The 21,312-nt window shown below is 41.9% G+C and overlaps 1 protein-coding gene across 1 annotated transcript in view; it reads left to right on the plus strand.

Moving 5' to 3' along the window:
• Window positions 1–19,022, plus strand: part of NDUFA9 (NADH:ubiquinone oxidoreductase subunit A9) — a 37,413-nt gene extending 18,391 nt beyond the window's left edge. Inside the window, exons 6-11 of the mRNA XM_043564191.1 lie at window positions 826–928; window positions 6,961–7,028; window positions 8,465–8,541; window positions 12,894–12,989; window positions 15,827–15,893; window positions 18,727–19,022. Of these exons, the coding sequence (XP_043420126.1) occupies window positions 826–928; window positions 6,961–7,028; window positions 8,465–8,541; window positions 12,894–12,989; window positions 15,827–15,893; window positions 18,727–18,897 (582 nt within the window). The 3' untranslated portion in view covers window positions 18,898–19,022. The remainder of the gene's footprint in view (window positions 1–825; window positions 929–6,960; window positions 7,029–8,464; window positions 8,542–12,893; window positions 12,990–15,826; window positions 15,894–18,726) is intronic.
• Window positions 19,023–21,312: the final 2,290 nt, after the last annotated feature.

The raw sequence follows: 21,312 nt of genomic DNA on the forward strand, positions 1-21,312 counted from the left end.
TAGGAGGGCTTGATGAGTAGGAAAGCAGCATCAGAGGGCTAGAACGCCTGAGAATTCAGGTGAAGACCAGATATCTCAGGAAGAGATGAATGAAGCACCTGGAGGTATGGGAGGTTGCCATCTGAGAGCAGGATGTCTTCATTTAGTGTTTCAGAAGACAGGCACTTGTAGTTGTTGATATGGACTGTGGCCTGAACGAGTTGAGAGGGGCAGAAGTGGAGAGAAGAGGAGGTCATTGGAATTGAGAGGCTCAAGAAGCTGAGAGGTTCAAGCCTACCTGGACATATAGGTCACTCACAGGAGTCATGCAGGTGGAGAGGAAGGCTGGACTCGGTGCTGATACCTGCATTGAAAGAGGCCTTGTCTAGGAGGAGATAGATGATAGGCAAGGGTGTTGAGGTTCGGGAGGTTCCTGGCCCCTCCCCGACTCCTCTGGGTATGTATGTGTGCTGCCACTTCCATATCGTGGCCTCCCACCATGCTATCCTTTCTCTGGCAGGCTGCTAGATTGTTGACACAAACTAGAGGACCTGTAAGTAGAAAGAAAAATGGAAGCTAGAAAAGTTCTACTCTGATTTTTCTCCTTTCTTCTTCGGCCTAAGCTTCCCTAGAATAAATACGGGAAGGAACCCAACAAGAGCCATATGAGGCAGGGCATTTTTGTGTATTATTTAAAAACAAAAATTCTGGGTAACTGACCTTTATGAATCATACCGTAATCTGCAGAAACTGACCTTTGAAATACCAGTAACGTCCTAATAGTAGAAGGAATTCGAGCTTTGTTCTCTCCTCTCAGAACTCTGCTTTGTTTCGTTGCTTGTTTAGGCTGTTGGAGAGAAGGAAGTGAGAGATGCCTTTCCGGAAGCCATTATCATAAAGCCGTCGGACATCTTTGGAAGAGAAGATAGATTCCTCAATCATTTTGCAAGTATGTATGCTTGTGTTCTGTCCTAGTCATAGAAAAGAGGATACGAGTTAACCAGGTTGAGGTGAAGCATAAGCTAACAGTGTTCTCTGATTTGACAGACTAAGGTGTATTTTCTCTCCCCCAGTTGCTTTTTTTTCTCCCCAGAGGTCCTATTTGCCTAGTGTGATCTTCGTTACAGCCTGTCAAAAGAGCACCTTAGATTCACAGAAAGGTCGTGGGAGTTCTGTGAGGGTGGCAAGCCCACAAGAGGCAGCTTCCTTATCTGTTGCAATGGAGATGATAATGTCTGCCTCAGGACTGGCTTGTACTGGAATGCAGTAGCCCCTGTCACAGCACCTGGCCCACAGTACCTGCTTAAATGTTGGCCTTACTTATTTTTCCTATGAAGCCCCTGTTTCCTAACTACTTTCTCACATTAGTCCACATTCAGTCAAGTCACTTAGATGTTGATCTGAAAGACAGAGAGGTAGCGTCATATTTTGTCAGGTGCGTGTAATAGGTCTTCCTTGTAAATAGCCATTTCTGTGGAATGGGATTAGGGATTAATAAATATTAATTTGGCCATTGGTAAACTGGAAGTAGTTGGTATGTAAACTGCTTTCATGAGCTGGGCATCATGTTATGCTTACTCTCAGGGTTTTTGTTTGTTTAATAATTAGACTTGTCTAGGCAAAGGAAATCAGTCTCCTTGACTAAGTGATGAGGTTTTGAGATTCTACAGGAAAAAAATGATTTCCCTGTACATTTTCAGGAGTGGCAGGGGAGAATACATTTTTTTATTTATTATTTATTTTGAGAGAGAGGGAGAGAGAGCACGTGTGTGAGCGGGGGAGGGGCAGACAGAGAGGGAGAGAGAGAGAGAGAGAGAGAGAGAGAGAGAGGGAGAGAGAGAGAGAACCCCAAGCAGGCTCCATGCTGTCAGCACAGAGCCCAGTGTGGGACTCAGATTCACAAACCGTGAGATCATGACCTGGGCCAAATCAAGAGTCAGTTGCTTAACCAGTTGAGCCACCCAGGCACCCTTGGGGGGAGAATATATTTTTGAAGTCTGTGATAAGAACCCAGCTTTAGTTTCTGATTCTATCAAATTACCAGGTACCTGTCATTTTATTCACTTATATATTAGGAGACGATTCTGCCTCTCCTAGGTAGTAGTAGGATGGTTAGTGAGGTACAGTTTTATCATTAGCTTTCTATTTCTCCTCATTAGCTATTTATATTATTTCTTTCAGTTTTCTTTGTCCTTTGTCCATGTATGTTTGGCTTTTTTTGAGAGGTGTTTTTCTTACTAATTTGTCTAGACTCTTTGTATATTAAGGGTACACATCTTTGGTTATATTTGCTGCAGTTTTTTTGTTGGCATGTTTACTTGAGTTATTTTAAAATTAAATAGACTTTATTTATTATTATTTTTTTAATGTTTTATTTATTCTTGAGAGAGAGAGAGAGAGACAGAGCATGAGTGAGGGAGGGGCAAAGAGAGAGAGGGACACAGAATCTGAAGCAGACTGCAGGCTCTGAGCTGTCAACACAGAGCCCCACGTGGAACTGGAACTCAGAAGCCGTGAGATCATGACGTGAACTGAATGAAGTCAGATGCTCAACTGACTGAGCCACCCAGGCGCCCCGCCCCATTTGATTTTCTTTCGAGTAGTTTTAGGTCTGCAGAAAAGTTGAGTGGAAAGCACAGGTTCCCATATATTCTTTAATCCCTCAGTCTTTCCCCACACTTTTCTCTATTATTAACATTTGGCATTAGTGTATAGTATGTTTGTTACAATTGATGAGCCAATATTGATACATTATTATTAACTCAAGTCCATAATTTACATTAGGATTCATTCTTTATGTTGTACATTCTGTGTATTTTGACAAATGTATGATAACATCTACCCTTAGAGTATCATAGAGAATAATTTCATTGCCTTAAAAAATCTGTGTTCAGGGTGTGCCTGGGTGGCTCAGTCAGGTAAACATCTGACTTTCGCTCAGGTCAGGATCTCAGGATTCGTGAGTTCAAGCCCTGCATCAGGCTCTGTGCTGACAGCTCAGAGCCTGGAGCCTACTTCGGTTTTCTCTCTCCCTCTCTGCTGCTCCCCCGCTCACATTCTGTCTGTCTCTCTCTCACTCACTCAAAATATAAAATATTAAAAAGAGTTTCCTTCATGTCTTTTCATGGCTGAGAGCTTATTTCTTTTTATGGCTAAATAATATTCAATATAATATTCAATTGTATGGATGGACCACAGTTCATTTGTCCAATTTAGATATTTTTATCATGTGTTTTTGTGTGTTTTTTCCTCCTGATTGCTCATGTCGTTTCACATTCTGCCTTAATTTCCAATTTAAAAAATTGTGGTAAAATACACATATAAAATTTACCATTTGCTTTGGACTGAATTATGTCCTTGTCTTCCCTCCTCTCCCCAGATTCTTCTTGAAGCACTAACTTCTAATGTGATTGTATTTGGAGATAGGGCTTTTTAGGAGGTAATTAATGTTAAATAAAGAAATAAGGGTGGGGTCCTTGGTGGCCTTAAGAGAAGAGGAGCTCTCTCCCTGCACATGTGCACTGAGGAAAGGCTGAGGGTGAACATAGCTGGCTGACTGCAAGCCAGGAAGACAGTTCTCACCAGGAGCCAAATCAGTTGACACCTTGATCCTGGACTTTGCAGCCTCCAGAGCTGCAAGGAGATACATTTCTCTTGTTTAAGCCAGCCCGTTATGGTATTTTGTGATGGCTGCCTGAGCTGACTTCTAAGTGTACAGTTCAGTACTGTTAGTGTGTATTCACGCTGCAGCTATTCTGTGCAGCTCCTTTCTTCTTGTAGAACTGAAACTCTGTCCAGTAAACACCTTCCTGTTCCCTCCTTCCCCCAGCCCCTGGCAAGCACCATTCTGCTTTCTGCCCCTCTGAATTTGACTGCTCTAGGTATCTCGTATATGTGGAATCACACACCATTTTTTGTCATTGGTTAATTTCATTTAGTATAATGTCCTCATTTATTATGTTTCCTTCCTTTTTTTAAAAATGTTTATTTGTGTGTATGTGTGAAAGAGAGAGAGAGAGAGAGAGCACACGCATGCGCAAGTGGGGGAAGGGCAGAGTGAGGGAGAGACAGAGTCCCAAGCAGGCTCTGTGCTGTCAGTGCAGAGCTGGATGTGGTACTCGAACTCAGGAACCATGAGACCATGACCGGAGCCGAAACCAAGAGTTGGACCGTTAACCAATTGAGCCACCCAGGTGCCCAGTGGATTTTCTTTCCTTTTTAAGGCTGAGTAATATTCCACCGTATACACACACCACATTTTGCTTATCCGTTCATCTGTCAGTGGACGCTTAGGTTGCTTCCACCTTTTGGCTATTGTGAATAATGCTGCTATTAACACAGATATACAAATCTCTCTTTGAGACCCTGCTTTCAGTTCTTTGGGGGATATACCGGAAGTAGAATTGTTGGATCATATGGTAGTTCTATTTTTAATTTTTTGAGGAGTTACATACTATTTTCCATAGTGGTTTTTCCAGTTTACACTTTCACCAACAGTGCAGAGCCCAGGGTGTGAATTTTTCTGTATCCTCACCAGCACTTTATTTTCTGTTTTTTGGTTAGTAGCCATCCTAATGAGGGTAAGGTAATAGCTCATGATTTTGATTTGCATTTCTGCAATGATTAGTGATGTTGAACTTTTTTTTTTTTTTCATGTGTTAGCCATTTGTGTATCTTATTTGGAAAAACGTCTGTTCATATCCTTTGCTTATTTTTCAATTGGGTTGTTTTTTGTTATGGTTGAATCATAAGAGATCTTTATATATTCTGGGTAGTAATACCTTACCAGATATATGACTTAAAAATATTTTCTCCCACTCTGCAGGCTGCCTTTTCACTCTGTCCTTCAGTGCACAGAAGCTTTTAATTTTGATGTAGTCCAGTTTATTTGCTTTTCCTTTGTTGCCTATGTTTTAGTATCATAGTCAAGAAATCATTGCTGAGTCCAGTGTCATGAAGCTTTCTCCCATATTTCCTTAGGGATTTTGTAGTTTTAGCTCTTATGTTTAAGTCTTTGATCCATCTTGAGTTCATTTTTGTGTATGATGGAAGGTAAGGATCCAACTTCATTCTTTTATATGTGGATATTCAGTTCTCCCAGCATCATTTGTTGAAAACGCTGTCATTTCCCTGTTGAACGGTTTTGGTTCCATGTCCAAAAAATTCATTTGACCATACATATAAAGGTTATTTGTATCTGTTCTATTCCACTGGTTTATATGTCTATCTTTATGCCACTGTTTTGATCTCTGATAACTATAGCTTTGTAGTAAGTTTTGAAATCAAGAGATATGAGACCTCCAACTTTTTTTTCTCAAGATAGTTTTGACTAAACAGTAACATGAAAAGATGCTCAACATTATTCCTCATCAGGGAAATACAAATCAAAACCACACTGAGATACCACCTCATGCCGGTCAGAGTGGCTAAAATGAACAAATCAGGAGAATATAGATGCTGGAGAGGATGTGGAGAAACAGGAACCCTCTTGCACTGTGGTGGGAATGCAAACTGGTGCAGCTGCTCTGGATAACAGTGTGGAGGTTCCTCAAAAAATTAAAAATAGATCTATCCTATGGCCCGGCAATAGCACTGCTAGCAATTTACCCAAGGGATACAGGAGTGCTGATGCATAGGGGCACTTGTAGCCCAATGTTTATAGCAGCACTTTCAACAATCGCCAAATTATGGAAAGAGCCTAAATGTCCATCAACTGATGAATGGATAAAGAAGTTGTCCAATGGAATACTACTTGGCAATAAGAAAGAATGAAATCTGGCCATTTGTATCAACGTGGATGGAACTGGAGAGTGTTAACGCTAAGTGAAATAAGTCAGGCAGAGAAAGACAGGTACCATATGTTTTTATTATTATGTGGATCCTGAGAAACTTAACAGAAGACCATGGGGGTGGGGAAGGGGAAAAAAAAAAAGGGAGGGAGCCAAACCATAAGAGACTCTTAAAAACTGAGAATAAGCTGAGGGTTGATGGAGGGTGAGAGGGAGGGGAAAGTGGGTGATGGACATTGAGGAGGACACCTTTTGGGATGAGCGCTGGGTGTTGTATGGAAACCAATTTGACAATAAATTTCATTAAAAAAAAAATACCAAAACAAAAAGATAGTTTTGGCTATTTGGGGTCTCTGAAGATTCCATATGAATTTTAAGGTGTAGTTTTGTGTACTTTGCAGAATACACCATTGGGATTTTGACAGGGACTGCATTAGCTCTGTAGATTCTGTGGGTAGTTTGATATCTTAACAGTATTGTCTTCCACGTGAGATGTGTTTCTATTTGTTTGTGACTTACTAATTTCTTTCAGCAGTGTTTTCTAGTATTCAGCGTGCAAGTCTTTAGCCAACTTGATTAAGTTTATTCTTGAGTGTTGTATTCTTTTTGATGCTCTTATAAATAATGTCTACCTTAAAATTTTTTATAAGGTTTTTTTTTTATCTTTACATTTAATCTACTTTGGTTTATGGTCAGAGATGAGGCTTTTCTCCCTCCCTTTCTTTTTCCCCAATTAGTAGAGTAATTGTCTCAGCACCATGTAGTATAAATAATCTTTCTATTTCTCACATATTTGTGGTAATGCATTCATCATTTACTAAATTCCCATACTAAAAACCCAGGGTCTTTTTCTGGGTTTCCTATGTTGTGCCGCTGATCTATTGATTCCTATGTGCCTCCTTAGTATGGGGTGCAGTTTAGACTCCAGTCTTGGGAGTGGCCATGCATCAAGTGGCCAAGCCATTTGACCACTTTCCCTTGCTGTCCATGTTCTTAAAGATTTGGCTTTTTTACTTTCCATCTTTGTTATCTGAAAAACAAGTGACTGCCGACTAGCTCTCTCAAAGTCAGCTACATCTATTCCATTACTTCAGTTATGCAAAGTGATTATGCTAACCTGGAACACCTGGAGTTTGGGGGGGGTCTTCCAGGACCTTAGGCCTTCTAAGAATACTTCTCATTCTTCTGCCAGATATCCGTTGGTTTGGTGGTGTACCTCTTATTTCCTTGGGCAAGAAGACAGTGAAACAACCAGTCTATGTAAGTACCCTGGGTGGAGGGGCTTTGGCTGGATTCAGAGTCAGGTCATAGTATTCTGGTTTTATCTTAATCCTGTAACTCCATCATTCTTCTTTTCAGCTTGCATCAACTGCTTGCCTCTCAGTTTACTTAAGAGCTACATGTATTCTCTGTGTGTTCACTTGTTTGCTCATTTAAGAAAATACGTTGAGTGTACTAGGCACGCTGTACCTGTCACTGGGCATATAGAGGTATGAACTAGACACACATTGCTATCCCCAGGCTGGAAGGGTAGGCTAGCAAAGCAGTTGCCGTGCAATGTGGTAAGTGCTATGATAGGGAGAGGATTTATATAATTACAGCAGAGAGGGACACCTAATCCAGACTTGAGGGTCAGGCACAGCCTCCCAGAGGAAATGACATCTATGGTGAGGTCTTTTTTTTTTTTTTTTTTTTTTTTTTTAAATTTTTTTTTTCAACCTTTATTTATTTTTTGGGGGGGGACAGAGAGAGACAGAGCATGAACGGGGGAGGGGCAGAGAGAGAGGGAGACACAGAATCGGAAACAGGCTCCAGGCTCCGAGCCATCAGCCCAGAGCCTGACGCGGGGCTCGAACTCACAGACCGTGAGATCGTGACCTGGCTGAAGTCGGACACTTAACCGACTGCGCCACCCAGGCGCCCCAATGGTGAGGTCTTAAAGATGACTAGCTGCAAGTCATATGAGAGGGGGTTGGGGAAGAACATTTCATGCAGAGGGAACAGCATGTACAGGGGCCCAGAGGAGAGAGCGTGTTGGGTTCCATATTATGTTGAATCAGGGTTTCTCATCTGGCACTATTGACAGTTTGGGCCAGATAATCGTTTGTCAGAGGGGCTGTTGTAGAATGGTTAGCAGCATTCCTACCCACCAGATGGCAGTAGCACTACCTCCCCCGTTGTGACAACTAAAAATGTCTCCAGGCATTTGCCAAGGTCCCCTGGGAGCCTAAATCGCCCCCAGTTGAAAACCATGGGATCTGAAACCATATAAAAGTATTATTTTGGAAAGGCAAAATGGTAGAATGTTGGCAGTTCCATGGGATTCAGCCTACTTGTTTGTGATAGCATGGTAACAGCGTTAGAGGAACGAGTGGTAAGGTGTGAGATTGCAGAGATGGTAGGCAAAGTCAAATCAGACGGCCTCGACAGCCGCCTGAGCGTGAATGTGCTCTGACTAGAAAAAATATATAGGTGAACCTTCCAATGTGCAGATCATTTGAGCTTTTGAGGAGTGGGTTCTTTAAGGGGCTTTCTGGAAACAGACAATGCCATTTTATCTTTTTTTTTTTTTTTGGTTGTGATTGTTGTGGCCTGTTTTCTGACCTCCCTCCCTTCTTTCCCCCCTCCCTCCCTCTCCCATCTCTCTGTTTCTCTCTTTCAAGGATTGCTTAAACATGTGTTACAATTTCTTATAGGTTGTAGATGTATCAAAAGGAATTGTTAATGCCATTAAGGATCCAGATGCCAGAGGGAAATCTTTTGCCTTTGTTGGGTAGGTGGCTAGAGTTTGACTTTAAACTACCTGTTAAAATGAATGAATTTTAATGATTTACAGGAACAATAAGATCTAAACCTACCACTAACAGATGTATTTGTTGCATTTTTAGTATCTTTGTTCAACTATTTTTATTCCAGAAATTTTATTCCCTTAGCCCTGAGGCCATTGTGTCTCAAAGAGCTGTCCAAAAGCTACCACTGTCAGGATTTCCTGAATGGTTCTGTTGCATCAGGATTTGAGTGAACCACGGAATCGGATTTAATAAGTGATTTTTCTGTCAACCAAAGTCTGAGCACCAATTGCCCTAGTATATTACATATACTTAGTCCAGTGATTACCAAGGATGGTTTTGTACTACTCCAGTGATGTTTTTAATAAAGGCTGTTACTATAAATTCAGAAACACAAACAGAACACTTTTAGGGAGTAAGTGCAGTTGCAAAATCAAATTGCTTTTGATAGAGTGTTGCAATGTCCCCCAAAGGTTGGAAATGGCCTGGTTTACGATACAGTTGTTAGTGCTGCACAAGACTGATCATTTATGGTATGCTGTCTTTGCACTTAGGACAGATAGGAAACAGTTAAACTGTATAACTTACCTGATTTTATTAAATTTTGTCACAGCTGGGTTTAGGACCTTTTTTCTGGCTTAACTAAGACTAAAAAATTAAGACTCAGTCCGCCAAACCAAAAAGTACCAAATCCACTTAATAATTGGCCCAGAACCCTGTCATTCAGTGAAGCAAGCTAATGACACCTGATGTTCCATGAAAGGTGGAGATCTGATTCAACAATTAAGTGATAACTTTAATTCCTAGGAAGTATTTGTTTCCAGAGAAAAGACACGTTTCTCTCTAAGCCAGGAGGCATAGTATACATTCCCAGGATTGTGAATTCATACATTGTTACGTTTCACTATTATTATAGATTTCATTTAGTAAAATTTTTGTCAGTGCAAATGATTGTATCGTATTTCTGAATCTAGTGGCTGCAGGCTAGGCCTCTCTTTGAGTTCCCTAGTTCAGTGCAATTAGTTACATACTCTAGGAGAATTAGTCACAAAGTGTGTTCAGCGCAGAGCCCATACATCACTAGACTCAAGCCATCGGGCTCTAGTCAAGAGGTACTTAGACTAGGATTCTAGAGAAGAGAACAGAAATGGCTTTACAGACTTTGCTTCCTACTCTGTAGAAATAGCTCTGTGATGAGTTAACCAGTTTCCTCTTTACCGCTCCCCAGCCCCCTCCAGTACGGTCATTGGTTGGGATGCATTACGTCATAGTTGTTTGGCACACATGGAAACGCAGGCATTTTTTTGTGTGTGTGAAACTGGATACGTGTCTGCATTTCTCTTTTTGTCTCGTCAACGCAGAGGAAAACTTTGCTTATTTCTCAGACACTTTGAGGCTAATGCAAAAAGGCATAAGACCTTAAATTTTGCTCCTAGTTTTTTCATAGTTATTAATTTTATGATGTTGGTCCATTCTGTCATTCATTCATTAGGTACCTATTGATAATACACATAAAACTGGGAGCACTAATTCACAAATTCAGTGAGGTCACAAGGTACAGGATCAGATATAAAACTCAGTTTCCATATATTTGCAAATAAATGATCTGAAAATAAAACTAAGAAAATAATTGTATTCACAGTAACGTCAAAAGAATAAAGTATTTAGGTATAAATTTAACAAATATAAGACCAGCATCCAGAAAATTACAAAACATTGCTGAGGGAAATTAAAGAGGAGTTAAATGAATGGAAAGACATCTTATGTTCATGGACTGGAAGAGCCAATATTGTTAACATGGAAACTTTCCCCAAATTGATCTCTCTACTCAAGCCAGTCCTATCCAAATTCCAGCAGGGTTTTTTTTTTTTTTTTTCCAGAAATTGACAAAGTAATTCTAAATTAATATGGAAATGCAAAGATCCACAACAGCCAAAACCATTTTGACAAAGAAGAATAAAGTTGGAGCACTTAGGTTTCCTAATTTCAGAACTTAACTCTCAAACCAGAGTTATCCAGACAGTGTGATGCTGGCATAAGAATATTCTATTCTAACTAAACTGAATCAATAGTCTAGATAGTCTAGAAATCAGCCTTTGTGTTTATGGATGGTTGATTTTTAACAGAACTGTCATGACACTTCAGTGGGGAAAGGATGGTCTTTTCTTCAGCAGGTGGTCCTGGGAAATCCACATGCCAAGGGATGAACATAGGCCCTTAATTTCACAAAATACATGAAAACATGAGCTCAAAATATATCAGAGACCTAAATGTAAGAGTTAAAACTAAAAAACTTTTGGAAGAAAAATAATGTTCTAGACCTTGGGTTAGGCAGAGATTTTTTAGATGTGGTATCAAAAGCATACTTTGTGAAAGGAAAAATTGATGTTAGACTGCACCAAAATGGGAAACTTTTGTACTTCAGAAGGCACCATTAAGAAAATGATGAAAAGACAAATGGTGGGTGAGATCATCGGCTAAAAGGCAGGATGGGGTGGGTGAGAGAGGTCTGTGGAAAATTTGAGGACCGAGTTGAAGATAGGAGGTATTCTCTGGTAGAATGGACAAACACCTCTTAGGAGAGCATGGCAGGGTTGCAAAGCAGAACTGAGTCTTCCATTTGAAGTTAGTGATCAGAAACATAGGTGAAGCCAGGTAACCCAGCTGTTATTTTCTCTGCAACTCCATCTTGCTGGTGGTTCAGGCACAAAGAAGGCAGATACTCGCTTGAACCAGAGGAGGGACTTTGCTGCGCTAGTATAGTGGAGAGGTGGCTGGGGGACAAGAGCAAGTACATTACGTGTAATTAATTTACCCATGATACCAGTATTGCCTGTTGTTGTAAAGATTACAGATTGGTTTTTGGCATAGCATGCGTGCTGAGCAGTGATGCTTACACGTCCTTCTGGTACTCGAAGGAAGCTGTTTGAGGGCTTGGTCTGATGTTCCCCTAGCTGACATTTTCATGTTTTTTGTTTTTGTTTTTGTTTGCTAAAATGTCAGAATGTTGAGTTTCTCACTGAATTGTGTGAATTCAGCTCTCAGCTCTCACAGGCTTTTTGAGGCAAAGGGGACTAGGAAAATGGGTGAAGAGATACTGAAATATATTATAAACAGTAATAATTATTAAAGCTAGGTTGTACCAGTACAAAACTATTCAGATTTGTGGAATAGAATAGAAGGTCCAGAAGCCATCTCAAATATATGTAAGAATATAGTATGTGATAGGGTGACATTTCAGAATATGGGGAAAGGGTAGATCAGTCAATAAACATTGTTACATCTTTTCCTTATATCAATATAAAAATACGTTATCCACAAAATTATAGATTAAAGAACCCCAAGAGCATTACAAAAAAATATGTGGAAATTTATGCCACTGGTGACAGTAGAGGGATTTTCTAACTATAAAGGCAAATCATAAATCAGAACTTTTGCTTAAGTGAAATGTTTAAACTCATGTATGCCACAAAACATTACAAAGCAAAATACAAACAGTAAAAAATATTTCCAACTATGTCATTAAAATATAAAGAATTCTTACAAATTATTCTTTATAGACGGGACTTTAGGAGGAAAGAGAGAAAAGAAAGAAGCGTAAGTAGCCAAACCTATAGAAAAAAACTTAATCTCTAGAGTGAAAGTTAACACAAATTAAAAGGTTGAGGTACTTTTCTTACCTTGCAGATCGGCAAAGTTTTGTTTGCCTATTTTTTATGACTAACCTCATTGTTGGTAAGGGGGCTAGTAGCATCTTATGCAAATTAATATGACCTTTCTGGAAGGCAGTTTGGAAGTATCAGTAAAAGCCTTAAGATTTCCAAGCATATTTTGAGCCAGTTCCACCTCTAGAATATATTACAAATACATAATTCTGAATAAGTACAAATGTTTACTGCAGGAATGTTCATTAAGGCATTATCTTATAGAGAAAAAATATTTTTAATAGCTTACATATCCCTCAACCAGGGAATTTATCGAATAGTTACAACTACACGCATTGCAATATATGCAGTCATTAAACATACACTAGAATATTGAGAGACACAGAAAAGTGACCATGATAATGTTAAATGAAAAAGACATTACAGAATAGGATGCCTGTGCAGTCTTACATTTATAAAAATAAAATCGTGTGTATGTAAGGGGATGAGAAGTAAGGATATATAAACATACTAACTTTGGGATTATGGTTGATTTTTCTTTGTACTAATCTGTATTTACTGCAGTGCCTATGTGTTTCCTCTTTCACTGAGAAAATGTTATTTTGTTAAATTTAGGAAGAAAGTTTGTAAGGAGCAAATAATTTGAAGAACTATGAATTTTCTTTTTGTAGGCCCAGTCGGTACCTCCTTTTTGACCTGGTGCAGTATGTCTTTGCTATGGCTCACAGACCTTTCCTCCCGTACCCTCTGCCACATTTTGCCTATCAGTAAGTGAAGTGCTTCTTTTTATGCCTTCTAAAATAGACCTAACTTGATACATTTGTTTGTAATGCTCTCTCACTTAGGGTTATAGGGAGTATGTTCATTACAGTGGAGTCTCTGAATCTCTAAGTAGGAGGTGCTCCTGATGTCTTGATCTTAGTCTAGGATGGAACCAGAGGTGTCTAAGAAAGGGAGTGTGGATTACTGTGGATGAGAAGTACAATGTATGTTGACAGGTAAAATCTATAGTTCTTCAAATTCTCTCCATAGAAACCACTTAGTTAATTTGTAGAAGTGTCTTGCTTAGGAGGTTGTGTAAAGGAGCAATGAGATTTCCTTCTGTTTCATACCACTCACCCAGACGTCGAAAGGGGATCCTTCTTTATTAAATCAGTCTGATCATGTAGTTGGGGGAAGGGGAAGAAGCCAGGTTGATTTGGCCTTGTGGTCGCCTTATCTTCTTTCTTCTTGCCCCCTGCTTCTTGGTTCACTTCTTCCTTTTGCAGGTTTAGGATCTCAGAATTATGTCACTTAACAGTGGTCCGGTCAGGGAGACTTTCATTTTTGGGACAGAGAGAGACAGAGCATGAACGGGGGAGGGGCAGAGAGAGAGGGAGACGCAGAATCGGAAACAGGCTCCAGGCTCTGAGCCATCAGCCCAGAGCCTGATGCGGGGCTCGAACTCACAGACCGCGAGATCGTGACCTGGCTGAAGTCGGACGCTTAACCGACTACGCCACCCAGGCGCCCCCGGTCAGGGAGACTTTCAAATTCAGTCTGCCAGAGATTGACTTTTCAAAAATTTTTTCCATTTTTATTTTATATATTCTTTTATTTTTAGAGAGAGAGAGAGAGCATGCGAGCAAGGGAGAGGGGCAGAGGGAGAGAGAAAGAAAGAATGTTAAGCAAGCTCCACACTCAATGCGGAGCCCAACACAGGTCTCAATCCCACGACCCTGGGATCATACCTGGGCCCAAATCAAGAGTCGGACGCTCAACCGACTGAGCCACCTAGGTACCCCATGTCAGAGATTGACTTATAAACCAACATGGCAGTTCACTCCTGCATTCATTCAGCAAATATTTATGAAATGCGTCCTATGTCTTAGGCAGTGCACTAGGAACTCAAGATACTATACTAAACCCTCAGAGAGCTTGTGACCAAACAGAGGTGTCAGAAAAGTAGAATGCAGTGTGATGATAATATTTATTGAGAGTGTTCTGTCTTTCAAGCTGCCTACTTCATTCTCATTTGATACTCAGTGACTGATATCAGTAGGGAAGAGCACATAATGTATGTGAAGGAGGAGGGTTGAGGATGTAGCTTAGAGAATACTGCCATTTGGAGGACCTGCAGGGTGAGGGGAATTTACCGAAAGGCCCAAAATGAGTAATCAGACATTTAAGTGAAACAAGTAGAGTGTTTGGAAGCCTAGAAACCAAATGGAAGGGGGTGTTTTAAAGAGGAAATGACTGTTTCAAGAAGGGGAGCCTGGCTGTTTCTTCACATCTGTATCTCCTGCACCCAGAACAGTACTTGACACACAGGAGGCGCTCTGTCAGTATTTGTCTGATGAAATGCTGCAGAAAAGTCACATGAGGTAAAGGACTTACAAACGTCCACTGGGGTTGGTGGTGAGGTCACTTATGTCAGCGGCTTCGGCACAGGGCAGGGGTGTCAGCCAGATTGTCGGGTGCTGTCTCCTCGGCAATGCATGAAATTGAGAGTTACCTTCAGCTGGATTTGGCGTATGCACACGGAGTGGCCCACTGGGGACACAGAAATAGACAGTGGAAGTCGTCTGTCAGCGTAGAAGCAGAGCAGACAGTCGAAGGTTTGTCCGAGAGTTTTAATTAAGCTGTGGTAGCCCAGTAAAGTGCCCTTTTCTGCCACTGGGACACGTGGTCTGGAATCTGAGGTTTTATATATTCCTGGAGAAATTTTGGCCAATCTTCAGCTTCCTTTTTCATTTTTTTATGCACATTGGAATGATGTTAAGTTTCTAAAAAGCTCTGGAACCCCGTGTTCCGTGACCCACTGAAGGCCCACTGGGTCAATCAGATAAAAGCAGAGCTGGTCTGGCTGTACTGACAGGTGATACTCCAAGCATGGACTCCCAGCCTGTGCCCCAGTTCTCTGTGGGGGCCCTGGGGAATTCCTGGGGGCCTCGACGCTAGCTGAAACCCACTGCCCTGAGTGTACTTGACAGGATCTCGGTGGCAGAGATAAGGAGAGCTCTATTTTGACTAAGAGTGGAGAGATGGCACTAATTGAGGCAGGCAGCTCTCCTGTCCTGGGTGGCTTCCTGGTTTGCACCCTACATCTTAGGCTTCTCCTTACTTTTGAATTATTTTGGTTCCTTTTTGGGGGGGGCCCTGCTTTTAAGTATTACAGTTTACATCTAGCATAGTACTCAGCTTGCCCTGCATTCTTAACAGAAGCATATGTGGATGTTTGAGGTTTAAATTAGATTAGATAAGTTAAATGAGATTTGAACGTTGGATCGTTTTTGTTTTGTTCATAGTAATGGCTTTATTTTAGTTTTCATTTGTTCAGATTTGTTGTATCCTTCGTGAAGAGTGAGAGTGCCATGAGTTACGGCAGTCAGGCTGGGGTAGCTTGAAAGGGAGGGGAACCTCACAGGTAGTGGTGCCAGGATGTTGGTTATTTTCTTTAAAAAACAAAACAAAACAAAACAAAAAACACAAAAAACAAAACACCCAAAAAATCAGTGAACTCCTGTCTCTACAGCAGCGTCTCTCCTTTTGCTTCTTGCAGGCTCGCTTGAGTATTGGCTATGGAGATGCTTACCACATATGCCCTATTTATTCCTTTTTCCAGGTGGGTAGCACGACTCTTTGAAATGAGTCCGTTTGAGCCCTGGACAACGAGGGATAAAGTGGAGCGGGTGAGTGTGAGTGTGGTGAACATCTGCCTGGTGGGCAGGTGCCGGGCCGAGAGCTGCAGAGTTGGAGGAGTTAGAACCGATCGTTGTTTGCTTGCTGGCATGGGTTATTTTCATGCTCTTGTCTGTTATCCTGTCTGAGGCCAGCTCTGTGGCTTGGGCCTTGTGCCTCACGCTGTCTTGGCCTGCTCCAGTGCGTGCGTCCTCCCCAAGCTTCTCTGGGATGTGATCTGATTTCCTTCTCTGCTGGAGCATACCCAACGGCACACAAACATGCCTTTAGTGCTCCATTTTTTAAAAGACAAAACCCTCCCCTCCCTCATGTCCCTTCTGGCTACCGTCCTGTTTGTCTGGGTCCCTTTTAGTCATAGCCCTTCAGGAGAGCTGTCTATTCCTGCTGTTAACCTCAGCAAGAGCCCACTCCATTCAAGCTTTTATTCCCATTTCTCCCCCACAAACTGCTCTTTGCAAGATTACCTATGATCACCCCTTCTCTCCTTGAACCCCTGGCTGCCAATCTGTTTTCTGGCCATCTCCATGTTCCCTTGCTTTTCCTCCTCTCACTAGGCCATGCTTTTCGGTTTCTCTTCCTGACTTACCCTCTCCTCCCTGATCTGTACATTCTGGGGGACCACGAGCTCTGCCCTCAGCCCTTTGTATTTTTGCTCATCCTCTGAGCAACCTTCAGCTCATCCCATGCTCCAGCTGCTGTCTTTAAGCTCGTGGCTGCATTTTAATCTCCAGCCTTGAATTGTGCCCCCACCCTACCCAGCTGCAGACTCTTCCATGTATTTGGGTATATTACAGTTTTCTGAAACTGAACGTGTCCACAAATAGAAGTGCAAACCTGCTTCTCTCCTGGCTTCCCTCATCTTAATTAACGAGGTCACTCCTCTCTGTTACTCAAGCCAGAAACCTAGGCATTCTCCCCTGATTTATTCCTTTCTTTTTCTGGATCTAAACCAGTATTGTCCAATATAACTCTCTGCAGTGATGGAAATGGTTTAGAATCTACAGTGTTCAAAACATAACCCCTAGCAGCATGTGACTGTTGAACATTTGAAATATGGCTAATGCAGCTGCAGAAAGAAGATTTGAAATTTATTTACTTTAATTAATTTAAGTATAAATGAGAATTACCACATTTGGCCAGTGGCTACTGTACTGGGCAGCACAGCTGTAGACCATCAGCAAGTATTATTCAGGCAGCCCTCAGAATACATGCCAGATGTTACTACTCCTGCCTCTCCCTGCCTTTTATTTTTCTTCAACTTTTTATGCTGAAAATGCATGTAATAGTAGTGAACATTTTCATCTTCCAGAAAGGTAAGAAAGGTCTCCACTCTGCCCGCTGTAATCCAACTCGGTTGGTTATTTCTTTCTCATTCTCTTTTTTATTTTTTTAAATATTTTTTTAAGGTTTATGTATTTATTTTGAGAGAGAGAGAGAGAGAGAGAGAGACTCCCAAACAAGCTCTGAGAGAGAGAGAGACAGAGACAGAGACAGAGAATCCCAAGCAGGCTCCACACTTTCAGCACAGAGCCCAGCCCAATGCAGGCCTTGAACTCACGAACCATGAGATCATGTCCTGAGCTGAAACAAAGAGTTGGATGTTTAACCGACCAAGCCACCCAGGTGCCCATCTTTTCTCAGTCTCTTGACCAGTGTCTGGCTGCCTCTCTTGTCCCTCTACATTGAGTTGGACTCCAGAGCTCTGGCTCTTCCTGTCTTGCTGTCTCCCATGCTAGTCTTCCTCACTGTGTGTAGAAGTGTTTCTAGGGAGGACATGAAATAAAATGAAAATACGATACTATCTCTACTTTTGAAGGCCTGTTGACCGTTTCTCAACCAGAACAGTCAAATTATCCTCTGAATGTTACCTAAAACTTAAAATGCAGACAAGATGAGAAAACAGTCTTCAGGAAACAGATGTGAATGGGCAGGCATTATCCTCCCCTCTGACACGCTGTGTCTGGAAAGAAGATCTATCCCGTCTACGTTCATGACAGATGGGACTGGAGGACTGACTGTCAGAGCACTTCAGTGTATCTTATGCTAATGTGCCTCTTACACTGATAATGGAGCCGGTGTTGATACAGTAGGCTGAATGGGCTTTGGATTTGGTTTGGAGGCTGTCTCACAGCACTCTAGTAAAAGGATTGCAGACTTTGTCAGGTGGGTGAAAGGGCATGCTGCTCTATATGCAGATTGATTGTCTTCATACGCTTTTGGATGGTCTAGGATCATGGAAGTCTTCCAACTCCTTCTCCTTCTCTACAAACAAGATGGGTTTGGTGTTTTAGATCTGTGGTGAGCATCAGTCTACCAGACTAAGTATAGCAGGAGCACAAAGGTTAATGGATTATCCCTTAATGAGCAAGGAACAAATGCTAATTATCTCCCGAATTCAGGAGTGAAAACAGAAGCAGAAAGGAGAATTGGGGAATGGGCTAGTTCTGCATTTGCCCCTACTTTATTTTTCTTCCTGAACCTCCTATAAAGCTACCCTGACAATGGTGACTGGCGCATCTCCATTGCAGACTGATTTCTGTTTCAGTCTGTAGAATGGCTCATCTAGAGCCAGTGTTCTGCGCTCATGGGTTGTGCTGGGGACCTTTGTGCTGCTGTATGGTGACCTTGCCTTTTTTCCCCACTTACAGTCTTTCTCTGTGGTCTGCTTTTAGTGAGGTCCAGGAACCAAAAACAGCCACGTATCCTTTGAAAACAAGTCTCGGTAATGGGACTCAGGCCAGCTTGAGTGTTGAAGTGTTGGTGGGATAGCACTTCATGTTCGGGTCAGTTTTCAGTGTTCTCTGTGGTTCTGTCTGTCCAAAGCTTCACGTCACAGACATGGTATTGCCACACCTGCCCGGCTTGGAGGACCTCGGAATTCAGGCAACACCCCTGGAACTCAAGGCCATTGAGGTGCTGCGGCGCCATCGTACATACCGTTGGCTGTCGTCTGAAATTGAAGACGTGAAGCCGGCCAAGACTGTCACCTTCTAGCAGCCCCTGAGCTGCTCTGGGGTTTTGGTGCTGGTTGGGTCACCTGGCAAGCGACCGGCCCACTTTCTTCGGAGAATCCTGTACATAGTGAATGTGATGCCTCTATTAAACCATCTGAGGTTAAATTCTGCTGCAGCCCTTTCTCTCTTGGCTTATAAAACGAAAAATTCAGTCATTTAGAATTTGAACACAGTTTCTTTAAATATATGTATTTAATGACATATGTTACTTATTCTCTGAAATATGGAAGGATTTGAGTTTCTCTATGTCAGGCTATTTCTGGCATATGTTTTGGAAGATGAGGACCCCTTTTTAATGTTAAGGTAGTGTGATCACCCCAAGTGATATGTGATTGTCTTTTTAACATCCATTAGTTGAGAAAATATCTAGTGCCCCATAACTAATCCGAACTTATTCCACAAGGTATTTAAAAAAATGTATCTTAATGACATCCACATGCACTTAAAAATAGTCAGTACATGTAAAAACATTGTCTGTAGATATGGATTCTCAAACTGCTTGCGGTAATTCCATAGTCCTGCTTGGATCTGAACTCCCCGAGGCCTCTGTCCTGCTGCTGTTTGGACGACATCTAGGTGATTTCAGATAATGGTTGTGGATGGATTTTCTCCCATGCAGAGGAAGTGCCATGGTCTCTCTTTAGTAATGCCAATGCTTAAGGCTTAGAACTTTTTACATAAGTTATTAATATCGCAGCCAAATCCAGATGAACAGTTGGTACAGTGTGAGCAAATCCCTCCGTGCAGTAGGATTAAGAACTCCCTGTAATTTGTGGTGAAGCCAAGGTGACCAACTGCATCCCCCTGCAGTGTGACCCCTTGGCCTGTAGGAGGGGAATGTCCGTGAAAACCCTGTCCAGTTCTGGCAACACCCATCTCATCCTCACAGAGTAAGGTACGTGAGAATTGAAGGTGAGTTCTCTACCTGCCCTCTGTGTGCTCCAGAATCTTTGGTCCCCAGATGGACAGAGGTCGGCTATTCAGGTGTGGTCGTGGACCAACGGCATCAGTATCACCTGGGAGCTTGTTGGAAGTCTAGAACGCCAGGCCCTACCTCGGTCCTGCTGGATCAGGAGCTGCATTTTAGAAAGGTCGCTGGAAGATCTGTGTGCACATTAGTGGAAAGCACTGCACCGAGTGGTGCTGTTCCCGTTACTCAGGTGGCTGAGTCCTACCCAGACCGAAATCAGAATCTCTAGAGAAAATGCCCAGCAATTTTATTAAACATGCCAGTTTATTCTCCTGCATGGTAATGTGTGAGAGTCGTGTTCTAGGGAAAGGAGCCCAATTCCAAGCTTCACTTTTTGTCTTCAGCTAAGATAACTTGTTATTTCGGATGATACCCTGGTTGGTCACAAGCCAGTCGGTAGGCACACAGATGGGTGGGTGTGATCTGAAAAGAAATCACAATTCTATAATGTACAGTGTCTTTTCTTACAGAACCTGCATGTTTCAGCAGTGCTGTTTCTCATCTCTTTGGAATCATAAGTCATGGTGCCACATACTTGCTTTCTCTAAAGCCGTAATTCAACCCTTTTCTTTCCTGTCATAACCAGTGCCTTCTTTTTTATTTTCTAATGCATCCTTTATTATCCTCATATGAAAGTCATAACTGCTCTCACCTAACATGTGACCAAAATATAATAACAGACAAGAAATGAAAGTAGGACACAATACAGTAGCACGTACTCCAATATACTGACGTGTGCACAGCCATACTGAAGGCATTGTGAAGTCGTCAGCTGCTTGCATCCGCTGGGCAGTCACAATGGCACAAATGTAAACTGGCCTTATACGAGGGGCAGAAGTTGTACTGCCACCAAAATACCATGAGCGCTGTCACTGTGATATCAGCTTCTGTATTTAGTGAACACCTTGTGAAGTTCAGAGCACAATATAATCCCTTCCTAGGTTTATATGGTAACTGCATTCTTAGAAAATGCAGCATATATTAAACCCATCTGAGAAGTTCCTTAGATCTGTAAAACAGAGTTGGACTCTAAGTTCAGATGATTACAAATGGGTTTTGGAAAGTCATATGAGATATGTTTCAGCTCTTCACTTGCGTGTTCTGACTCACTGTGGTAAGCCTGCCACTCCTGGTTTGTGCCCCCTAAATGCTCATGGTGCCCCTCAGTCATTGTGATAACCAGATACACCCACAGCTTTCCCCAGATGCCTCTAGGGGGATTTACCACTATTGCTGTGATCTCTGCCGTGGAAATAGTTGAAAAACTTGTTGCATTCTTGTCTCGGGGGTCAAGGGATGGATTTAGGCAAGATGATGGTTTAATTTAAAAGTCTAAAACCCCATTTGAGCAGAAGTATACTATTTCCTTCACTTTCCTGCCAGTCGCGCAACACAAGCACCTAACATTGTTTGTTGGCTTTTCTG

Source organism: Prionailurus bengalensis, chromosome B4 (assembly GCF_016509475.1).
Source record: "Prionailurus bengalensis isolate Pbe53 chromosome B4, Fcat_Pben_1.1_paternal_pri, whole genome shotgun sequence".
Classification (NCBI taxonomy): domain Eukaryota; kingdom Metazoa; phylum Chordata; class Mammalia; order Carnivora; family Felidae; genus Prionailurus; species Prionailurus bengalensis.